The sequence below is a fragment of the Ammospiza caudacuta genome, chromosome 18, assembly GCF_027887145.1.
Source record: "Ammospiza caudacuta isolate bAmmCau1 chromosome 18, bAmmCau1.pri, whole genome shotgun sequence".
In the NCBI taxonomy this organism is placed as follows: domain Eukaryota; kingdom Metazoa; phylum Chordata; class Aves; order Passeriformes; family Passerellidae; genus Ammospiza; species Ammospiza caudacuta.
This window is the reverse complement of record NC_080610.1, coordinates 1,076,869-1,098,593: the sequence shown is the minus strand read 5'-3', so window position 1 is coordinate 1,098,593 and position 21,725 is coordinate 1,076,869. Positions and strand designations below refer to the sequence as shown.

Below are 21,725 nucleotides of genomic sequence, written 5' to 3'. Positions count from 1 at the left end.
TCAGGTCAGCCCTTGCTTGCACAATTTCACTGTTTTCCTGTGGGCCACTCACTGGAATGGTGGCACAACCTCATGCTAGTTGAAAGATTTTCTTCTGTTTTCTGGAGGTTTGTCTGGGGACAGAATAGTTCCTATGTTAATTCTCTCCATCTATAAATCATCAAATCAACTCCATTTATTAATGCTAAAGAGTACCTTTGCTTTGAATGCAAGCAGATGTTTACAATGCCTGGTTTTCTATACAGTTGCCTCAAGTACTGAGGGCAGTTATGATTTTGCTAAAACTATGGCTGGAGGAGATCTAAGTTTTCTTTTATTTGTCTCAGAGCCAGTGTCTGGAAAAGTGCAGGGCTCTGATCAACTCTTCCAGGATCCAGAGCATTTCTCTAAGTAATAGGTAGACTTCTGAAAGGTAATGTGCTGTACAGCTCTTATTAGAGCAGGTTCAGTCCCTTGACAGCCACATTATCAGGCGCCTTTCCCTGGAAAAAGGGAAAAAGCAGCTACTTGGAGGAGAAGGCAAAAATGAGTCCTTAGCTGTTTTCCTCCTTTTCCAAAAAGAAAGAAAGATCCCCTAAGAAGGCTGAGCACCGTCTTTACAAAGAGAAATAGGAACAAGGATGGAAATGAGTAGCCAGAGCTGTGCCTGTGTAAGACAAGATGGAGTATATAGAAGTATTCTTTAAAAAAAACAAATGGGTTTTAACCAACCCAGCCTGATACTTCTCTTCCCTATGCAAACCTATTTTTGGTCTAGAGAATAATTGCCATGCTTTCAGGGGCTGGATTCCCTTCACTTAACCCAACTGGCAGTAGGAGAGAGCAGCAGTTACACCAGCCAAAAATTCTGCCATCATCTGATGAACAGCAGCAATAGGCACCTGCCAGACATAAAACAGCTGGACTGAAATAACTTGTCCTGAAGCCTGGACCTGAATTACATTTGTCTGGGTAAGAGGGATCAGCGTGTCCCAAACAGCCAGGACAGAGTGCCAAGACACACTGAATTAACTTTGCTGCTACAGGCTTAGGAAAGGAGCTAAAGGAAAGGAGCAGTGAAGATACCCTACATACTTGGGCAATGTTAGTGGAGATGAGCTGGGGGCTGGTTTTGCACAGGTCTCGGAGGAGTTCCACTCCTTCCATCCTTGCCTGAAACCCCTTGGCTTACAGGAGATTGTAAAGCTTCTGGAGCAGCTCCGTTTCTTCCACAGCTGGAGGTGACGTGACCTGGGCTTTTGCACAGTGTAGGAGGTGTCCCTCAGAGGGAGATTTCACCCTGGAAAATAAAACCAAATGAGGACCTGGTGGTGATAATTCTCATAGCATGGCATCCCCATAGTGGAAATAATTAGCATTGATTCCAGAAGGCTGATCAATCAGTATACTATACTATACTATACTATACTATACTATACTATACTATACTATACTGTACAGAAACTCCTTGGCCTTACAGACTGTCTGATACAGACAGACCAGATTTGTCAATTGAATCCAAAACACCATAACCAGTGGACAATTAAGAAATCACCCTTTGGTAAACAAATCTCCATAACACATTCCACATGTTCACAACAACAGGTGCAGCAAGTGAAGATAAGAATTGTTTCTCATTCGTTTCTCTGATCTTCTCACAGCCTTCCACAGGACAATGCCTGGCAAAGTTGTGTCTGCTGCTCTCTATGGAGAGAGCTGCAGCCACAGACAATACCTTCAGTTAATTGTGAGCAAAATATTTGAGCAGCTTTCCTAATTATGTGATTTCAAGCAGGAAAATCATGAGGCTCTGAAGAACAACGTGGACCTCATGACAATCATTACTGGAGACAATCTGCCAGTGACATTCTCACCACTGCTAACTCAGGAAAACCAAGGATGAGATGCATCTGATCTGTCTTCAGATGGCTGCCAAGGCTCACAGGTCACATTGCTTTGTGGAGAAAGAGAGACACTACTGCCAAATTTAAATGCCTCCTCATATGGGACATGTGTGTGTTAGAATAAGGAAACTCATCACTCTGGAGAAGTGTCTCTACAACCAGGCATGACAATCTGGAAAAGTAGCTCAGATGCACCTGAACAGATGAACAGGGCCACATTTGAAGGATTCAGAAAATCAGTAACAGAGATAAAAACAGAAGGCAGACATCCCAGAACTACTCTCACATTTCATTTGCTTCCCTAGAGACTAGATGCTCAACTTAACAACCCCACTGGGAACAATTCCCCTGATCAACCTGTCTCTTCCATGAGCACGGGAAGATGCTAGCTGTGCTACTGAGGCATGTGGTCACTTTCCTGCCACTGCTGAGCAGGACAGAGCTAAATAAATCCCCTCTGCTATCAGAGGAGAACAGGTACAACTGCCATGAAGAGACAGCAAGGAGCAATTCCTGTCTTAAATGTTGATTGCAGCACAGGGGGAAATAAACCAAACATGCTGTCCATCAAGCAAATTACATGAAGGACAAGAATATCAAAACAAAAAGTCCACATTCAGACACCTGTTGACTGAAGTTGTTCAGGAATTGCCTTGCTCTTTGCTACTCAAACTTGGTTCTGTTTGAGGGTAAGAAAACCATGATTCAGCCAGGCCAAAGCACATGGATGAGAACTGCATCTTTGTGGAATGGCATCTTGCTTCCAGACTGAGATTTCTCATCACAACACCCACCTGAAAAAGACTCCACTAAGATGAAAAAAAAGCCCTGGTTGAATTTACTTGTCCCAAGTCAGGCAGCAGAGACTTGACCCTCTCACAACCTCCACAACACTGCCATTCCACTACACTGGATCGTCTGAGCTGCCACAAATGGGTGTCTGTTTGTCTCTCAATTTTGGTGGAAAGCCCTCCAGAGAAGTTGTGGTCAGCACAATGCAGAAGTAGACATTTTTTATCCTAGAGCATTTGTAGGGAAAGGAAACAATCTGTGGCATTGGTCATCTCTGCCAGAAAGATTTTCCTGAGGAAGAGGCATGTAAAGCTTGTCACGTGCTTTGTCACATCTGACAAAAGTGATCAGTACCGTTTGCTGGAAGACAATGTGGCCTGGGGCTCCTTTGAGCCATCGTTCCTCTCCTTCACCGGCTCCTTGACAGATGGGCCTTCAGCCTTCTGGTTTTCCATCCCCTACAAAGACATAGAGAAACCCCATCAATCTTTAGAATATAAACCAGGAAATTCCCTGTTGAAAACACAAGTTAGAACCTGGATCACTGCTACCAAGGCTTAGGGAAACATTTCCTAACTTATAGATGGAAACAGACCAGAGATTCAGTGATGCCAACTCTTTGTTTTCAATAGCCCAAGGCAGGTTATGGGTGTTACCAGACTGAGCAGCAATCTAAAATCCCAAATTCCTTAGTCTTGAGCAGAAATGGGAATAATGCAAATTTGCAGGCAACGAGTGTTCATGAAGAAAGCAGCAGAAATCACTGGATTCTTTGGGGCTTGGCCCATTGTGTTGGAAGTTGATTTGGTTCAACACTCACTCTCCCTGTGCCTGTACAAAGGCAGGCTCCCTTCTAAAATGTTGATAAAAAAATAAAATCCTCCCCCTCAAACAAACAAAGGATTTTCCAGTGGATGTTGCTGAATTCACCAAGCTTCTTCCAGCTCCACAGGGCTGGACAGCAGGGCAATATTCCCAAAAGACAGACCGTCATTGTAGGAACTAGGATTGACCTGGACATCTGCTGTAAATTTGGAAATTTTCTTGGTAGTACTACTTCCAGTGTCCTTTGCAAAGACTGTTGTCTTCAGAAGCACAATTCTCACTTAATTGCTTTACAGGGGGCAGAGTAGGGAGAGCATGGTGGGGGCTTACGCTTAAATGTTAACCCATTTTCTGCTCTTTCCCTTTCCTCTTTGTGACTGATATTGAAAATATTCAAAACCCCACTTTTTCCCTAATAATATCAGTTCCTTTGTGGTCTACAGATGAACCGGCTGAGGATTAAGAGCTCATTCCCAGGAGCAAAATGATTCAGCAGAAGAGGAATGAGCTTAAGACAGATTTGGTATGTTTGATCTCATATTAGCAGTGGTAATATTTGCACAAAGGAGACATTTCTCCTGCCAAGCACTTACTTTCTTCTTAATTCTTGTCAGAATATCTTCCAGGTCATGAGGGGAAAGACATTGTTCCAGATGCATTTTAAATTGTTGGTGACTGAGCAACATCTTCACCATCTCCTGTCCATATTGGGAGGGAGGGAGGGAGGGAGGGAGGGAGGGAGGGAGGGAGGGAGGGAGGGAGGGAGGGAGGGAGGGAGGGAGGGAGGGAGGGAGGGAGGGAGGGAGGGAGGGAGGGAGGGAGGGAGGGAGGGAGGGAGGGAGGGAGGGAGGGAGGGAGGGAGGGAGGGAGGGAGGGAGGGAGGGAGGAAGGAAGGAAGGAAGGAAGGAAGGAAGGAAGGAAGGAAGGAAGGAAGGAAGGAAGGAAGGAAGGAAGGAAGGAAGGAAGGAAGGAAGGAAGGAAGGAAGGAAGGAAGGAAGGAAGGAAGGAAGGAAGGAAGGAAGGAAGGAAGGAAGGAAGGAAGGAAGGAAGGAAGGAAGGAAGGAAGGAAGGAAGGAAGGAAGGAAGGAAGGAAGGAAGGAAGGAAGGAAGGAAGGAAGGAAGGAAGGAAGGAAGGAAGGAAGGAAGGAAGGAAGGAAGGAAGGAAGGAAGGAAGGAAGGAAGGAAGGAAGGAAGGAAGGAAGGAAGGAAGGAAGGAAGGAAGGAAGGAAGGAAGGAAGGAAGGAAGGAAGGAGAAAAGTGAACAAACAAAGGGAGAGTGTTAACAGAAGAGGCTGATACCTTAAACTCATCAGGTGCAATCCCTGCACTAGAAGGCATTACCTACTCGCAAAGAGGGAGATTTACACAAGAGGCAAGAGAAGAATGTGGGACAACAGAAAAATATCATTTCACACTGAAACTGAGGGTGTGCTTCTGTGGCATCAAAGGATCCCAGGGAGCAAGCAAAACACATATGCTTTGTTGTCAGAACCTATTAGCAGTGTCCTGCTGCCACTGCACAATAATTTGCCTTTTTTTAACTGGCAGGGAAGCCAGGACAAAACACCTCATGCTCCTCTTGTCCTCCTCTTGAATATTCTATACTATGTGTATGCACAGGGACAGCTAGTTGATCTGGTGTTCTTGGCAGCTATTCATGGGAATTTCATCATCAAAGAAAGGGGATTTTGGTTGATTTTGCCACTAGGAAACCACAGTTTTCTTCAAGAAGAAATGTGGAGCTCACTGAGCCACAGATAACAGCATTCTAGAAATCTGCAGAACAGGTTAAAAAAGACTGAATATGTTGGCTAAAGACCCCTGACATATTTCTAGGATAGTCTGAAGTTGATGAGAACTGGATGTTTGGGATCTTTCAGTGATGAACGTTAGCCAACACTTTGGCTTTGTGTTGTGCACCTAAGGCAAATCAAAACTGTTGGACTGGCTGATCTGAGCTCTTTTGATCTCAGTAAAGAATCCTTCAAGCCACAGCAAAAAGTTGGCAATGCTCCTTTTTGCTGGCCAACCTCAGATTACCCGGTACAGCCATTTGCCCAGGCAACCCAGACCAAGCAGTGGTCACAGTGCCAAGGCTGACAGAGCTCAAGAAGAGTTTGGACAATGCTCTCAAGCACATGGAGTGACTCTTGGGGTCACTGCACATGGCCAGGAGATGGACTCGATGACCCTAATGGGTCCCTTCCAACTCAACATATTCCATGATTCTATGACCCTTATTCACACTGTGAGGTAACTTCATATTCCCTTTAGTTTCCATTCTTGTGTGGTTTCATCTTTATAGCCAGACACAAAATGGTTTTCCTGTTTTGGGAGGTGAAATGAAGATCATTACCTTGTGTCCTTGTGACAGTCCTGAGCAAGCTTCCCTGCCACGTGTGGCAGCCTCTCAGCCCTGGGTGTGCCTGCGAGCTGGGTGACTCCAATTCTCTCCATCAGGGACAGGAGGAGTTGGGCCGCACGCTCGCGCACCGGGGCGTGGCGGCTGCTGGGGAGGAGAGAGTGAACCCTGGGCACAGGGACAAGGAGCAGCAGCAGCGCCGGCCTTGGCCAGAGCCTGCTCCCTGCCCTTGCTGGGGGAAGGAGCCTGGGCTCTCCCTGCACCTTCAGATACCTGCAGAAGGTTCTGTCCTCAAGTAAACACAAAGTTAGCATTGTACACAAGGCCTGCCTGCACGGAAGAGGGAGGAATTCAGTCTCCCTGCACTGTCTGATACTCAGTTTCTTTCACAGTATTTACTCGGAGAAAGATTAAAGAAATACATTACATATTAATTAATTACATAGAGATTAAGGACAATTCATTCTGACCCATCAGAGAGCACCCAGAACACAGAGCTGCAGCAGGATTGAGGCTCTTTCCACCCATTTATCCCCAAATCTGCAGACCTTTGGAAAACAACAAATGCAGGGAAAACGCGTTGCTGGGCCGTGAAGCTGCAGAATATCCAGCAATGCAGCTTGTTTCTTCTGTGGGGCTTGGCAATGGATGCATCTGAATGTTTTACCGTATTCCAAAGCTGAGGAAAGGGTGCCAGGCAGTTTAGCTTGGTTGTCCTGTTCTAGAGAGTGTCTCTTGGGAACTATCAGGCCCAGCACCAACATTTAAGGCAACATTTGCTCCAACTGTCCCATGGCAGTCAGCCTGTGAAGGTGCCTGTAAAGTGATTCATCATCTCAAGGCTAACATGAAACATCAGTTTGAGTAGAAAGTAGAGCTCTAAGGCCAGGACAGTCATACAAGACTCCTTTGGCAGGAGCTGCACCAGCAGTGCAGGCTGTGCCACACCCAGCAGATTGTCCCCCATGTGCTCCATGCCCCAGCAAGGACCCTCCTCATTTTTCAAGTTAATGGCATCATGAGGAGACATGGTTTTCCCAGGGCCTCTGTGGTTAGCACTGTGAAATACCAAACACTGCTCACAGCTGCAATTGCAATTGTCCCTCTCCCCACAAAAGCACAAGGCTCTATCCTTGGCCTTTGCAGGCACTTTCCCTTCCCCACTGATCACCACATCTAGGAAACTCTGACAGACTGGGAGAACTCCAGGAAGCAGCAGGAAGCTGAGTCAGAGGAGCTTTAGTTTGGATATCAGGAAAAAGGGTTTTTCACCCAGAGGGTGGTTGGGCACTGGAACAGGCTCCCGAGGGCAGTGGTCACAGCACCAAGCCTGACAGGGTTGAAGGAGCATTTGGACAACAATCTCAGGCACTTGGTGTGACCGTTGGGCTGTTCTGGGCAAGGCCAGGAGCTGGACTCGATGGTCCTGATGGGCCCCTTCCAACTCCCCATATTCTACACTTCTGTGATTCTGAGAACTAATGGGCTGCAGGAGGGCAGAAATAGGTGACAAGAGGAAAGAAGTGAGGTTGGTTGGAGAATCAAGTCACTGAGTTCACAGAAGATGCAGGATACAGGACCCTTCCATCCCAGCATTCCCATTCTCTGTCTCACCCCTTCTCCCTCTCACACACACAAAAGTGAAGAATATCACTAAAAGTAAAGAACCTACTTGACTCCCGTGTCCATGAGAGCAGTCATTGCTCGTGCAGGAGTCACATTCTCCACCATGATCCCCAGGGTCTGACTGGCTGCTTTCTGAACAAATTCTGGGGAGTTGGACACCATCTGGAGAAGGATCCGAGCAACCTCATCCACCTCAGAGTCCATGTCCTTCTTCAAGGTCACAAAGAGCTCTCCCAGAGTGACAACTGCAGAGTAGGACACCTTGGACCGGAGGTTGGTCACCTGGGGAAGTCATGAGGGGAAACATAGGAATCACCTTGAAAAGAAAACCAGTTGCCTTCAACAGAAGTCCCAGGAAATGACAACACATCCCACTGTGTCCAGAGGAACATAAAAGTACAAGAAGAGCAGGAGAGCACAAGCACAGAAAGGCACTTACTCTGGCACCAATTTCTGGCCTCAGACCTGCTTACTGCAGGCCTAAAATAAAAATTTCATTGGGTGCTTAACCCTTCTAAAATGTCCACACCTTTGATTTTAGGCCCTTTTACTAGAAAATTAAATCAAGGGCTGCTTTCAAATCATAAAGGCAAAAGTCATAAAGATAAAAGAGTCAGGTGCTCCTGTTCAAAAAGCAACACCAGCAGCTGAAGCACTCAGCCAGGAAACAGAAAACACAGGCTCGGTCTACAGAATAATTTACAGTGTTGAATTACAGCTTGGGCAGAGACTGGGACTCTGGCAAACAACATAATTAGTGTCTCAGTTTCTACATTTGCACATTGCATTATAAAGGCACCACACTCAAAGATGAGTGTCAGATACCCGACCTGCCAGTAAATACCGCTGCATGTACCCACAGATCCTACAGATAGCTGATAGACATTAGAAATATCAGGTCTAAAACCAGAAATAAAGGCAGACCATGAGCACACATGGAGATGAACAAGCACATACCTACTCTACACACCATGTATGAAGTATGGGGGCAATTCAGAACAATGTTCTCACCTCGCTGGTAACTGCCAAGCAAACCTCATGAAGTCGACAAAGCAGGACCTCTGAATGGGACCCAGCCAGGTGTTGGATGGTGAAGAGTCCCTTCTCCTTCAGCTCCCTGAAAGGCAGAAGATTGATTTTTCTCTCCACCAAGGCAGCACCCTCTGAAATGACAAGGCTGGCAGCTCCGTTGAACAATGGGAGGTGCTTTTCAAGGAGTGCTTAATGAAATCGTGGAATGCATTGCCCCAGGATGTTGTGGCTGTCAAAAGCATTCACAAACCCAAGAGGCAAAGAGAGGGGTTTCAGAGTGGCCATTTAAGAGGACAGCCTTTCTGAAATCTCTGGCACATGAGGCCCCTCTGTCACTGCTTCCTAGAAGTTGTGAGACCAGGCCATGCTGCTGTTTGTTGTCACCTCCCTGTACCTGTCCCTGAGACACAGTGCCGCTGGGCATTTTCCTTCTTTGTCAGCCCCAGCAGGCATTCAGCAGGGAGAGTCTGACCTGGCTTTCTGGAGCTGAGTTTCCACTCTATGATCTCGGCCTCTCTGTCACCCCCTCCACTCCCCCTCACACATTCCTCAAAAAAGCAGCAGGATGTCTGCTGGGACCACCTCAGCCTGCAGGAAGGTCAAGTGGGTCCTGGCCTCTCCTGACTCACAGCACAGCTTGCTTTCATCCCAGCATGGAAATATAAAACTGTATTATCACATAACACAGAGGGCCAGGAGCTTTTTATTTTGGCTGCAAGTGTCCACAGGGCATTGGGGAAGAGGAGAAAAAGAGTGTTTTGCAGCAAGCAACCCGGCTACTCAGGCAGGATGGTAGGAAAAGTGTCTGGAAGCTGCTTTTTAGGACTTTGGTTGTTCTGCTGAAGCTTCTGACAGAGCTGATGGGCAGATCCCAGAGCTGTGGAGAGTTCCTGGGAAATTTGTCCTTGGATCTGTCTACAAATGCTCTCCCAGCCATGAACTGCCATCTGTGTCCTGTCCATATGTTACTGCCTTGACTGTTGAGTGTCTGAGGTGCCTCTTGAGGCCGCTATGGACCTCCTTCACCAAGGAATGGATTGTGATACAACATCCCTTTCTGCTTCTATTTGGGCACTGACAGAGCCTGGACCACTCTGGCTGGAGCTTGGGCTCTGGCCAAGCCAGATTGCTGATGAGAGCAGCTCATGGTCCTCAGCTCTTCCCTCCTGCTGGGACAGACAGACATGGCCATGGGGACAGAATGGAACTGCCCCATCTGCCAGGTCACTAAGAAGGATGTGAATTTTTCTCTGCCCTGTCACCACCAGTTCTGCCTGGGCTGCATCCTGCAGTGGGCAAAGAGAAATCCAGCATGCCCACTCTGCAGAAGAATGATAGAAGCTGTCAGGTTTTCTGAGTAGGATGAACAGGACTACATACAATTTGCCATCAGCTCCCCCAAACAATTGCTAGAGTACAGCAGGGAGAGAGCCTTGCCACCTTGCTGAAAATAGCCCCCAAGACCCTGTGATGGCTGCTCCATCTTCCCCACAGGGAACACTCTCCCCAGCTGAGCAGGGGCTGCAGGACCAGAGCCTGTGGGTGGCCTCCTGTGCAAGAAGTGGGCCGAATTTTTCAAATAACAATGTCATCTACTGGACCAAAGGTGGCCCTGGCTGCACCAGAAGCTGGAGGGAATATGCCAGCACCAGAGATGGCTGGTTAAGGAATTGATAGAGCAGCATCCTGCATGCCCTCTGTGCCTATGGTCAAGTTGCCAAAATCTTGGTGCCAGTACTGCAGCTTCTCCTCTGTAGCAGTCTGAATTGCTGCTAGCATAGTCCAGGGTAAAGAAGCAAAAAGGACCTTTGCAAAATCTCCACAGATGTTTTATTCAGCTGTGCAGGGAGATGTTCAGGTCCCAACACCCACACACAGAGGATCTCACTTTGTTTCCACAGGGGCCTGGGAGCTGACCCTGATCTCAGGGCAGTACCAAGATAAGGGGGCCAATCAGTGAATAGGGAAGATGTGGCTCAAGAACACAGGAACAGACATAGGAAGAGGGGAAGGAGCCAATGGGGTCTAACAGCTTTGTGAGGGAAGCTTCTTGTGTCTCCCTAGACCAGGGAATGCCCCCCCAGGGTCTCCACAATTCCCCATGTTTTATATTATTAGGAAAGCTTCTCTGAAGGATCAACTGAATCAACACAAAATGACAAAAACAATCAAAAGCACTCATAAGACAATTGTTCAAAATGCAAACAATTCTGAGTTCCCAATGTGCCAACAGATTTCTTGGAGAGTCTTAGATCTGGCAGGAGGGATGCAGGGTTTTCTTAGCAGAGTTTATCAGGAAACTGAGCCACACATACTGAACCTCTGGTCCATGGCCTCCTCACTGCCATCGTGCAGCAAAGAGGCCCAGAGGCTGCTGTGCTCTGGTCCTGTCAGGGATGAACACAGCGGCTCTGTGGCCAGCTCCAGCTCCAGCAGCTCACAAGAGGAGACTCCTTCCAGAAGCTCTGCTGGCTCCAGTGTGAAAGACCAACAGAGCCCACTGGAAGCCACCCTCCATTGCAGCCACCCGCCAGCTGTGCCCATCATCACTGCAGAGCAGGAGCTGCCCCAGAGGAGCCGCAGCAGGAGCTCATGGCAGTGGCAGGTCCCTGTGCCCAGGGCAGAGCCACAGAACCTCTGCTCTTGGCTGGACAGGGGCTGCTCACCCTGGTGTCCCACCAAGAGGAGGGATCCTGGGCCCCAAACTCTGCCCATGAGGAGTGGGGCGTGCAGAGCTGTGCCAGACACAGGCCAGTAGCTGTGCCACCAGAGGGTTTTGGTTCCTGCCCACTGCAGCTGGTGCATCTCTTCCGTGAGTGCCTCCCCTCCCCAGGTGCCCATGGATAGCAGGTGCAGGGTTCTGCAAGGGGCGTGGAACAGGGTGGGGATGTTTTCTGGCAACAAGAGTGCAGTGGAGAGCAAACAGTCCAGGATGGTCCTGGAGTGTGTGACAGAGAACTCCTGACACAGCTGGTCACTGAGCCAGTGAGGGAAGGCACTGCTGGACCTGCTGTTTGTGAGGAGAGAAGGGCTGCTGGGTGACAGGAGGGTTGGAGGCGGCCTTGGGCTCAGTGATCACAAAATGCTTGTGTTTGATTCCCAGAGAAGGAACGAGAGATGCTGGGGAAGTGTTGACGTGCAACAAATTGTGAATTTGTTAAGCATTAACAGGCAGTGCTTAGTCGTACCTTCCCTCACACCAATGGTTAATGTGTGGAAGTGGATGTCTTAGTCTTGAGAATAAAGACAGTGGGCCTACTGAGGAGGTAGCTGCAATGCATTCAAGGAGAAGAAGGCTCTTAACCATGGGAGGAGAATTTGAGGAACGGGATGTTCACCACATGACCACCAGAGACCCTCAAGAGACCCCTACTCTAAATGTCAGTAATTTTTGGGAAGTGATTCAAACATGTCAAATACTTTGTGAGAATGTTTAGCCTGTGAGTTTGAGCAAAGTAATGAATAAAAGTAATGAAAGTAATGTCTTAGTTCCATGGATGCTAACACATGGGTATGCATGTTTCAGGGAAGTGATTCCTCACACACCCAGTACTGAAATAAAGTAATGCCTCTTTTCTCACACTGAGCTGGCAGTGTGGATTGGGCCCTGCTCAGTAACTTTCATTTTGGTCATTTCTATTGAAGCATAAAGAATGGTTGAAATGAAATCTTTTCCAGCTGTTTCCCTTTGGTTTACCGGTTTGAGGGTTAAAATTCTGTGCTGCAGGTGTCCCGGATGTGTGCAGAGAAGTGCAGTCCCAGAAACCCCTTGGTTTTTCTGACAACTTGTCATGCCTTGTTCCCAGGTGTGCCCAGCTGTGGCAGGAGAAGGAGCCCGCAGCACAGCTGTTGCCTTCAAGGCGTGGCGACCTGGTTCTTAGTTTGGCACGGTGGCCCAAACCCCAGGGTCACTCGGTCCATATGCTCCTGACACCAACGTGGTGGACAGCAAATGGTGTTTATTGAGGGGTCACACGGGTTTTTATAGCTTGGGCAGTCAGTGTCATTTCCTTCTGCTCACGTCCAGCTGGGTGTGGCCAGGTACAGGGCAAAGGTCTGACTGCAGGGGGCGGATGTCCTGACTGACCGTACAGCCTGATTTCTTCCGCACGCAGATCCCTGACTCTCCACATTTCCCCCCTCCCTCATGATTAGTAAAAATCGTATAAAATTATAAAATGTAGAGGTTACAAAATTTCATGGGTTAGTAAAATTAGTATAAAACTGTAAGTGTGTTAGTAACTGGCATGCCTTAACGTAATTGTCAGCGCTCGACAAACATAATGTTACCGTTTCTAAACACTTTTTGTTGAATAGCACCAGTTTGTTTAATATGCAAAGCCCGAAGTTTAGGGTTAGTAAGATTATAGTGAATGGGCCTATTAGGGTAGAAATCAGGCTGGTGAGCCATGGGGACCGGTTGAACCACGACTCAAACCAGCCCTGTTGAACTTCTCTGTCCATTTTTCTTAGGTTTAGTTGGTTTCTTAGTTCGGCCATGGAGTCTGATGACTCCGGTGGGGTCCGCATAAAAGCAGCATTCCTCTTTCAAGGGGGCACACAGGCCTCCTTGCTGCATGAACAAAAGGTCCAGTCCTCTCCTGTTTTGGAGGACAACCTCTGAGAGCGAGGAAAGGGATTTTTCTAGGGAAGAAACGGATTTCTTGATCCTCTGCAAGTCCTCGTCGACAGTCATCTGCAGTTGTGCCAGTCCTTGATGTTGTGTTGCAAGGGCCAAGATGCCTGTGGCAGCGCCGGTAGTTCCTAAACCAAGGAGCATTGCGATGGTGATGCCTGTTATCACTTCTCGTTTGTGAAGCCGGTCGGGTTCCTCGAACAAGCGGTACACCTCTTCTTCCTGGCGATACAGGACTCTGGGGACAATTAAAACTTGGACACAAAAGTCAGTAGAATGATCGAATTTGTCAAGGAGTACACATGGGCTTACCCCGGTTCATTGACAGACCCACATTCCCAATGCAGCTGGGATCACCCACTGGAACTTCCCTCCCTTAAGTCTGACGAATTCCTGGCAGACGTCGCCCATCTGCTTTGCCAAGGTTGCATTGCCAAAGCATTTGCCTTGGCCCGTAACCTGACTTAGGGTAATGCCTCTCCGGGGGGTGTCCCATCTGCATTGGCGTAGATTGTCTGACTTTGAGAAGATGAATGGGAGATTTAGGGCAACACCTTTGTAAAAAGGGGGTTGTGCATCATAGCATAACCAGCATGACTCTGTGAGGTTCGGGTTGGACTAGTTTAACGATAAGAATGTAGCATTTAACACGCTTAAGAATGGATTGGAGAGGGTTGGTTTGGCTAAGAGATCAGATGGGGAGGTAAGTTTTAGCATCTGTGTTTTGTGGCTAGAACTACCATTAGCTGCGATCCCCTTCGTGGGTCTACTCATTGCTAGAATCGGATTGGGTCCGACTGATTGGGATATTGGAGGTGGGAATCTGATAATTTGTATGTTCGCCCAGATGCGGCGAGAGAGATAAACAAACGCTGTCCACACTTTGCCCGTGGCCCAGCCATCATGGGTTGGCTGCAGGATTGTCATTACATAGCCTGTGCAGGTGTGCTGTTTCCTGCCTTGGGGCATAATCGCGTACCCATCCATACCAAATTTTGGTTCGAGACAGCCGTGGGGAGTATACTTGATTTGCAGGAACTTATCAGGCTGTTGTGGTTTCCATCCATTGCCTGTCACAATAGTTTCACACCCCCAATATCCACAATATCCATACCCTGGGTAATTACAGTAACTTTTTCCTGGGTTGGAAGCAGGGCACCAGTAGGTCTGAAATAATGTCGTCTCCTCAAATTTGGGGTGCCCTGTATGCGAGGGAAAAATGTCTTTTAGCCTGAACTTGAAAGATGGGGTGTCGGCTGTAACAATTTCTTTGATGACCCCCTCACCTGAGAGATGGTGTAGAGCCCACCTGAATGGCTGGTGAGGGTAATGTTTTTTGTCTGCCGGTCCTCCGCCTGCTAACCCTAGAAACAAGATCACACAGAGATACTGTTGCTGCTTTGATTTTGATGGTGACAGCCTCTCAGGTGATGTTGGGTTGCTCGGTGGTCTCTCTCTCTTTCCTGGTAGTGGGGCGTATGGGTTGCGGGGGCGTCCGATGATCCAGTCCTGCAAACAAAGTCTCACAATGAGTTTCACTCTGAAGGTCTGGTTTAATAGATTTGAGTGGACACCATTTAATGTCCCCATCCTTTTTAACGGCCGTATATCCCCGCCCCGTGAGCACTAGTCTCTAACCTTGTTCCCACTCCCCTAGTTCATTTTTGATTACAACCCATGGGCCTTTCTCTAATGCTCAAGTGGCCCAGTGTCTCTGGGCAGGACTGTTTGTTTCATTCCCCCTAGGGAATTGATTTAACACTAGCAGCGCGGTTGCCATTATGCGCGCCTGGTCACTGAGGGGAATGGCATTGGTGAAGCCTTTTGTCTTTGCTAGTACTTCCAGTTTAGTTTTCAGAATCTGGTTTGCTCTTTCGACAATGGCTTGTCCGGTGCTGTTGTATGGGATGCCATGTACCAAGGCGATGTTCCATTTCGAGACGAATGCTTGGACCGTCTTTGAGGTGAAGTTTGACCCGTTGTCTGTTTTGATTTGTTTTGGAACTCCAAGCCATGCCATGGTTGTTAGCCAATGTTGGATGGTCGCTTTGGAATCGGTCTTGAGATGCTGTGGGCCACGATCATACCGCTGTATGTGTCTACAGTAACTGCAAGCCACACTCGGGGTCTTAACAGCTGGCATTGTGTAAAGTCTGTTTGCCGTATTTCTGAGGCTTTGAGGCCTCTGGGGTTGACGCCACTTGACCACAGTGGTGACTTCTGGCAGTGGGGGCACGTGGCGACGACGTGCTTTGCGTCCACGGTAGAAATCCCGCACTTTTTCGCAAGCGCTTTAGCTCCAATGTGAAAGGAATTCGTGCAACTGACGAGCTTCTTTCAGTGTCCATATGCCTTTTGCGGCAGCGGCAGCCTTGTTGTTGCCAATTTGGTAGAATCCTTTGATCGGGTCATGGCTGTTGATGTGGATGACTGATATGGTGCCTTTCCGTGAATAGAGTGCTTCGTCCAGCATTGTTGCCACTGTGGACACTGACACACCTGATCCGGACATGGCTAGGCAGAGCTTGGCCACAAATATGGAGTCAGTCACAATGTTAAGGTGTTCTTCTGGGAACAGTCCGCACGCTAGCACTACGGCTGCTGCTTCAAGCTGTTGGACCAAAAGCATGGAGTCAGTTGTCTTGACACACTGCCACTGTTCTCCTGACTGCCATACTGCTGCTGTGGTGGAGGTCTGTGATGATGCGTCCGTGAAGATGGTTGGTCCTGCCTGCGGCCGGTCGATTACCTTTGGTGGGAGGTCAATGTCGATGACCGTGAGCAGCCGAGTCTAAGGGAGTTTTGCCGTGTAGCGAATCTCTCCTCCAAAGCCTGCAAGGGCCATGGCTAGATATTCAGATATTTTTGTTGACTGCATGGAGAGCTGTTTGCGGAACGACAAGTATATCTTGGAAGGTTTGATGCCCAGATGTCTTAGGGTGAGTTTCCTGCCTTTCATCATGAGGCTGCTGAGGCACTCGGCTCCCGGGGAAAAGGCACGTGACGGTTTCCCCAAGACCACCCATAGTATTGGTTGGGCTTTGTCAGGGGGTCCTTGGGCTAAGGCTCCCACTTCCCCCTTTTTTGTGAAGTGGACATACAGATCGACTGGTGCATTTGAATCCCATCTGGTGAGCATGCTCACTGACATCTGGCGTTCTATGAAGTTGAGCGAGCTTATCGCTTCCGGTGTCAGGGTTTTCTGCTCCCATGGGTTCTTTCCTTTCAAGTGGTCATTTAGAGGGTCCATGACCTCGGGAGGAATCAGGACGATGTTGCGGAGCCACATTAAGGACCCTACCAGCTGCTGCACGTCGTGGAGCGTCTTGATGTCTCGGTGGATTTTCATCTGGGGAGGAGTTATGTAGGAGCTTGTGATTCCCACTCCTAGGAAGGTCACGCACAGTCCCTTTTTTATTTTCGCACTCGCTATCTCGAAGCCATTTGTCTTTAAGGTCTCGGAGATGGTTGATACCAGCTGGTCTACTTGTCTCGTGGATGGTGCGGTGACCAGGATGTTGTTGATGTACTGCATGATGGTCACAGTCGGATTGCTCTGCCAGACTGGTACTAGCGCTCGGTCCGATGTGATCTGGCAGATGGTGGGGGAGTTGACCAATTCTTGGGGTAACATTCTCCACTGGAAGCATAGGTTGGGCTGCAGGCTGTTCGGAAAGACGATGGAAAAGGCGAACCGCTCCTTGTCGTCTTCGTGCAGGAGAATAGAAAAGAAGCAGTCTTTGATGTCGAGCACTGCACAGGGTTGTCCTTTCGGTATCATCGAGTTCATGGGCAGCAAAGTTTGTATGGGGCCCACAGGCTGGATTCTCTTGTTCACTTCCCGCAGGTCATGCAGGAGACAAAAGCCTTCCCCAGACCATTTTGGTATTACGAAGATCGGGGTGTTCCATGGGCTCATGGAGGGTTCTATATGATTCTTGTGTAACTCACGGCCAACTAGCTCAAGGACAGCAGTCATTCGAGGCTTGGACAAGGGCCACTGCTTGATCCACACCGGTTCGACTGAGTCAGCTTGATGGGCAATGACGGGCATGCGACAGTGGCCCTTAGAAAAAATTTGTCACCCTAACGTCCAGCAGGGCTAGGGCATCCCTCCCCAACAAGGGTGGGCAATCCAACATAGCATATGTAGTGAGGGTGATAGTTCTTCCTGGTCCTCTCTCGGTGCAGAGGGTTATTGCTACTGGTTGGGTGCTTTTGTGGGCTCAAGACAGCCCTCCAACTCCGCCCACCACGGGGGCTTCTTCTAGCTTCCATGGTAGAGGCCAGTGTATGTGTGGGATGACAGTGACATCTGATCCTGTGTCCATCCAAAAGGGAAGGCAGATGGCTGAATTGTCAGAACTGTTGTGGAGATGACACACTGCCCACACGATCAGTGGGTGCTTGCCCACCTTCGCAGCGAAGGCCACCCATGGGTCTCATTCCCATGCTTTCATGGCCAAAGCAACCCAGGGGCCTTGCCCCCAGGGAGCTGTTCTTGGTATTCCTGAGGTGCAGATGGGTTTGATTGAGCCATTGGTTGGACGACAAAGTTGGTCATTTCTTGAGGGGGTCGTGGGCATGGAAGCCCTGTGCCCCATTGAGGGTTGCTGTAGCTGGGCCGCTTCATGTTCCAGGTGGGAGGAAGCTGGGTACGGCCCGACTGCCCCCTCCCCTTCCCGTTTCCCTGAGGCTTGGATCCACATTCCTTAGCTAAATGCCCCTTCCTTCCACATGCCCAGCATGGTCCCCTAAGTTTCCCCTGGTGTGGTGGAGCAGTTGCTGGTGGGTGTCCTGACTGGGGGCAGTTTACTGCCATGTGGCCGGCCTGGCCACACTTAAAGCATGCCATCACACTGGTTATTGCAGTGTGAACTGCTGCTTGGATGGGAGCTAGGTGTTCTTCCTTTACAACATGTCTGATCATGGCAGCAACACTGGACCCAGGTGGCAGTGATCTTAAGATGTCCTTGGTGGCTGAGTTGCATTGCTGGCGTAGGCATTCTGCCAGCACAGGACCCTTCACCTCTGAGGGTAATGCAGAGGAATCTAATGCTGCCTCAAGGCAGTCCACAAACTGCGTGAAGCTTTCACTCTCACTCTGCTTTATAGTTGACCATGGCGATGGTCTGGCTATTACTTTGGAAGCAACACGGATGGCTTCTTGGGCAGCACGGGCTATTGTCATAACCTCATGGGCCCGCAGGCCCTCATCCTGTGCCTGTGGGGTGATCATAGTGGGGTCTGTTCCCATTAGCCTCTGTATGCTGGAGCCGTGCAGTGGATGGTCAGCTCCTGTTGCTAAGGCTAGCTGCTTTACACAATTGTCCTCCCATTCCTGTTTAAAAATGATCATCCCCGCCCCATCAAAAATTAGCCCGCAAGTCTGTTTGATATAAAAGGGAAGCATATAATCGCCTCCAAAAATGCTGTCAATGAGTGTGGAAACCATGACAGAATTAATCCCCCTGTCTGCAATCGCTTTAATAATTGCTTGCATGTCTTTCGGGTTTACTGGGGAGTAGGTTCTTTGGTTTCCTCCTGCCCCCCCCCCCCCCCCATGGACCGGGAAAACCAGTGTGGCAGATGGAACCCACTCCGCGCAAGCCATTTTTATTTTCCCCCAGTCTGTAAGCGGGGTTCGATCTTTCTCTGATATCCCCTTAACCCACGCAGGAGCACTGCAGCTAGTGACCTTGTATGCCACTGCTCCCTTTTTGTTAAAGTCCGAGTCAGTGTCGGAATCCTCCGAGCACCTTCCGAGCCCGTCCTAGCTCGAGTCAGAGTCGGAGCCGGAAGTCAACTGGCCGGACATTTCCGGGCTGCTCAGCCGTTTTCTTGGGCTCCAATCCCGCCCCTTCTTACGGGGGTGGGGCCGTTCCCTCCCCATGGGCTCCCCCCTGCCTCCTGCTGGGGGAGGTCCTTGCCCTGTAAGGACCTAATTTAAATTGAGCGCCCTGATTGGTCTTAAGCTCCTTCTCGGGGGCCGCCCCTCCTCCCTGCTCACTCACACTTGCGCTGTTCAGCAAGCCTTCTGCATTTTCACCCCCCGTGTCACCCTTCCAGCCCTGATCACGCGCCCTGGCACCATTTTCAAACACATATGGCAGGGGTGCATTTTTATCAACCGCTTTGGGGTCCAATATTATGGCAGCATTCCGCGCCTCCTCTGCTAGCTCCTGCCAAAACGTCTGCATGCGTTATCCCGCCTCCGATGGTGAGTCGGTTCGCTGAGGGGGTTGCGGCATTTGCGCCTCCGCATGCCCAACCGGGTCAAAGTCCTCCGCGGTTTGCATCGCTGCCCCTACCCCCAACTGCGGCGTGGCTAATAAACAAGTTCGTGCGGCTTTCTAGGTTTCTTGCTCTTGCCGGGCTTTTTGCAGAGCCTGGATAACTCTGCCCCATGATTTGAGGGCTTTCCCTGAGCCTGAGGACATGGTTTCCTCGGCCAGAGCCTTTGTGCAATTATCCCAAATCTCCGGATGGAGAAATTCTACTGGGCTTTCTGTAGCCCCAAGCTTAATCAGTCTCGGTATTGCAAGACATAAATCTTTAAGCTTACACTCGATACCCCACTGCGCATGAATCTGACTTACAACCTTCACGATAGTGTCCATGCTCCTTGCTGGTCCGGGGGCGTCCCCCCCGCTGCACTAGGCCAGCTGTGCAGCCGCTGGTCCCTCATCCAGGCGATCCCCAAACCCCAGACAGTGATCGTGTCCCGGGTTTTTGGCACCAGATGTTGCCTTCAAGGTGCGGCGACCTGGTTCTTAGTCCGGCACGGTGGCCCAAACCCCAGGGTCACTAGGTCCATATGCTCCTGTCACCAACGTGGTGGACAGCAAATGGTGTTTATTGAGGGGTCACACGGGTTTTTATAGCTTGGGCAGTCAGTGTCATTTATTTCTGCTCACGTCTGGCTGGGTGCAGCCAGGTACGGGGCAAAGGTCTGACTGTGGGGGGGGGGAGATGTCCTGACTGACCGTACAGCCTGATTTCTTCTGCACACAGATCCCTGACTCTCCACACACAGTGGGCCCCGTGCCCTGCCCAGCTGGGGCTCTCTGGCATGGAGCAGCAGCAGCGCCAGCACCGTTCAGCCCGCTCCTGCCTTGGCTTCCCCTGGCACACAGAAGCCTCTGGAAATCAGCACTGCCAGTGGCGTTCCCAGCTTGGAGCAGCTGCTGCTGGCGGGCAGATGCTGCCCGTTCAACTGCTGCCAAAGGGGAAGAAAGGCAGAGATGTACACCCACCGGACCCCTGGGCATGTCCAATAAAGGTGCAAATATGTGGGGAGATTTGTTAGAAAGGACTTCAGCTGTGATGCCAACAGTTGCTTCTCTCCTGGTTCTGTGTGTTCTAGATGAGTAATGCAATGGTTGGCTCTGACAACTAAGAAGTAGATGTTATATGGATGTTCAAATGTAGTGATGTTATTGTAATATATCCTCCCATAGTCCTCTTTCCCATCCCCCTTGTAATAGCCTTGGTAGTCAGGGCATTTGGGGTGGGCTGGCTTGTGACCAGCAGGCAGGGTGTAACAACACCTGACCTCCAGTCAGGATGCAAGAAAGTAATCTCCACCAATGGACAGCAGAGAAAGAGTTGACTGACAAAACTTTTGGAGGGGCTAAGAGTATAAAAGGCAGAGCATCCTTTGTAGATGAGCACATGGCTGCTAGTCACAGAGACTCCCAATGATGCAATTTTTCCTTATTCAATCCTTTGTTAAGGTTTACTAAACCTTTAAAATTTTAAAAGTGAGAGTCATTTCTCACATCTGCAATGCTGTGGGCCATTTTCTTGTCTGGTTTCCTTTTCTTGTGTCCCATCTGAGTGCTCAATTGGGGTACAGGCTGTAGGTGCTTGGGGCATTCTTGGTGTTCCTTTTGGATCCCCTGAACAACAGGGTTTGGCCCATGAAAGGAATTTTTGCTGCTTTGTGACAGAGAAGAACTTCCCAAGCTCTTTTGTCTTTGCTGTAGGGAAGGTTGGTTATTGCTTTGCATAAATTCACAGACTAACATGCTTTGTGATGCTTTGCTTTGTCATACTTTGCTTTGTGATGTCAGGGCATGGTTGCCACCTTGTCATAGTGACATCAGAAGGTTGCCTTGGTGCACGGAAGGCCCGAGTGTCAGAGCAGCCCTAGTGCTTGCTGAGATCAGGAGAACTTTCCTAGTTGGTGCCTTTGTGAGTGAGTAGCTGCCCACTGACAAGAGCCTTGTGTTTTCTGGTGTTGTGGCGAACTCCAACAACACTGCTACCATGCTTCACCATCTGGCCACGGCAGCTTTTGCTGCTTATGGTGTTTGTTTTTCTGCATATTACATCACACACTTTGTTTGTAAGTAGAGTTTTCCATTATACTTAGGTTAGGGTGTATCCTAACCTGGCTTTTATATGTCTTCCTGCGCTTTCTTGGTGGCTGAGTTTCTGATTTTGAAAGAGAAAGAGCATTAGGATTCCAGTGGTTTTGTAAAGCTCCTGTCAAGACGTTCAGGCTAAAGAGGGGGTGTCTGTAGCCACAGGGGCAGCATTCCCACAGGGGAACCTGCAGGGCTTC

The 21,725-nt window shown here is 49.3% G+C and overlaps 1 protein-coding gene across 3 annotated transcripts; it reads right to left on the bottom strand.

Moving 5' to 3' along the window:
* Nucleotides 1–12,483: 12,483 nt before the first annotated feature.
* Nucleotides 12,484–19,994, bottom strand: LOC131565854 (uncharacterized). Of its 3 annotated transcripts, XM_058816924.1 has the most exons (3): nt 19,759–19,994; nt 14,443–14,665; nt 12,484–14,358 (listed from the first exon to the last, which is right to left on the bottom strand). In XM_058816924.1, exons 1-3 carry the CDS (start codon nt 19,774–19,776, stop codon nt 13,775–13,777), a joined length of 825 nt encoding a protein of 274 aa, XP_058672907.1. In that variant the 5' UTR covers nt 19,777–19,994; the 3' UTR covers nt 12,484–13,774. The 3 variants fall into 3 exon arrangements, 2 of the variants coding, with proteins under 2 accessions (XP_058672907.1, XP_058672906.1); XR_009275489.1 differs by lacking the exon at nt 19,759–19,994 and having other exon boundaries at nt 12,484–13,394; nt 14,443–14,615; XM_058816923.1 differs by having other exon boundaries at nt 12,484–14,665.
* Between the last annotated feature and the right edge of the window lie 1,731 nt (nt 19,995–21,725).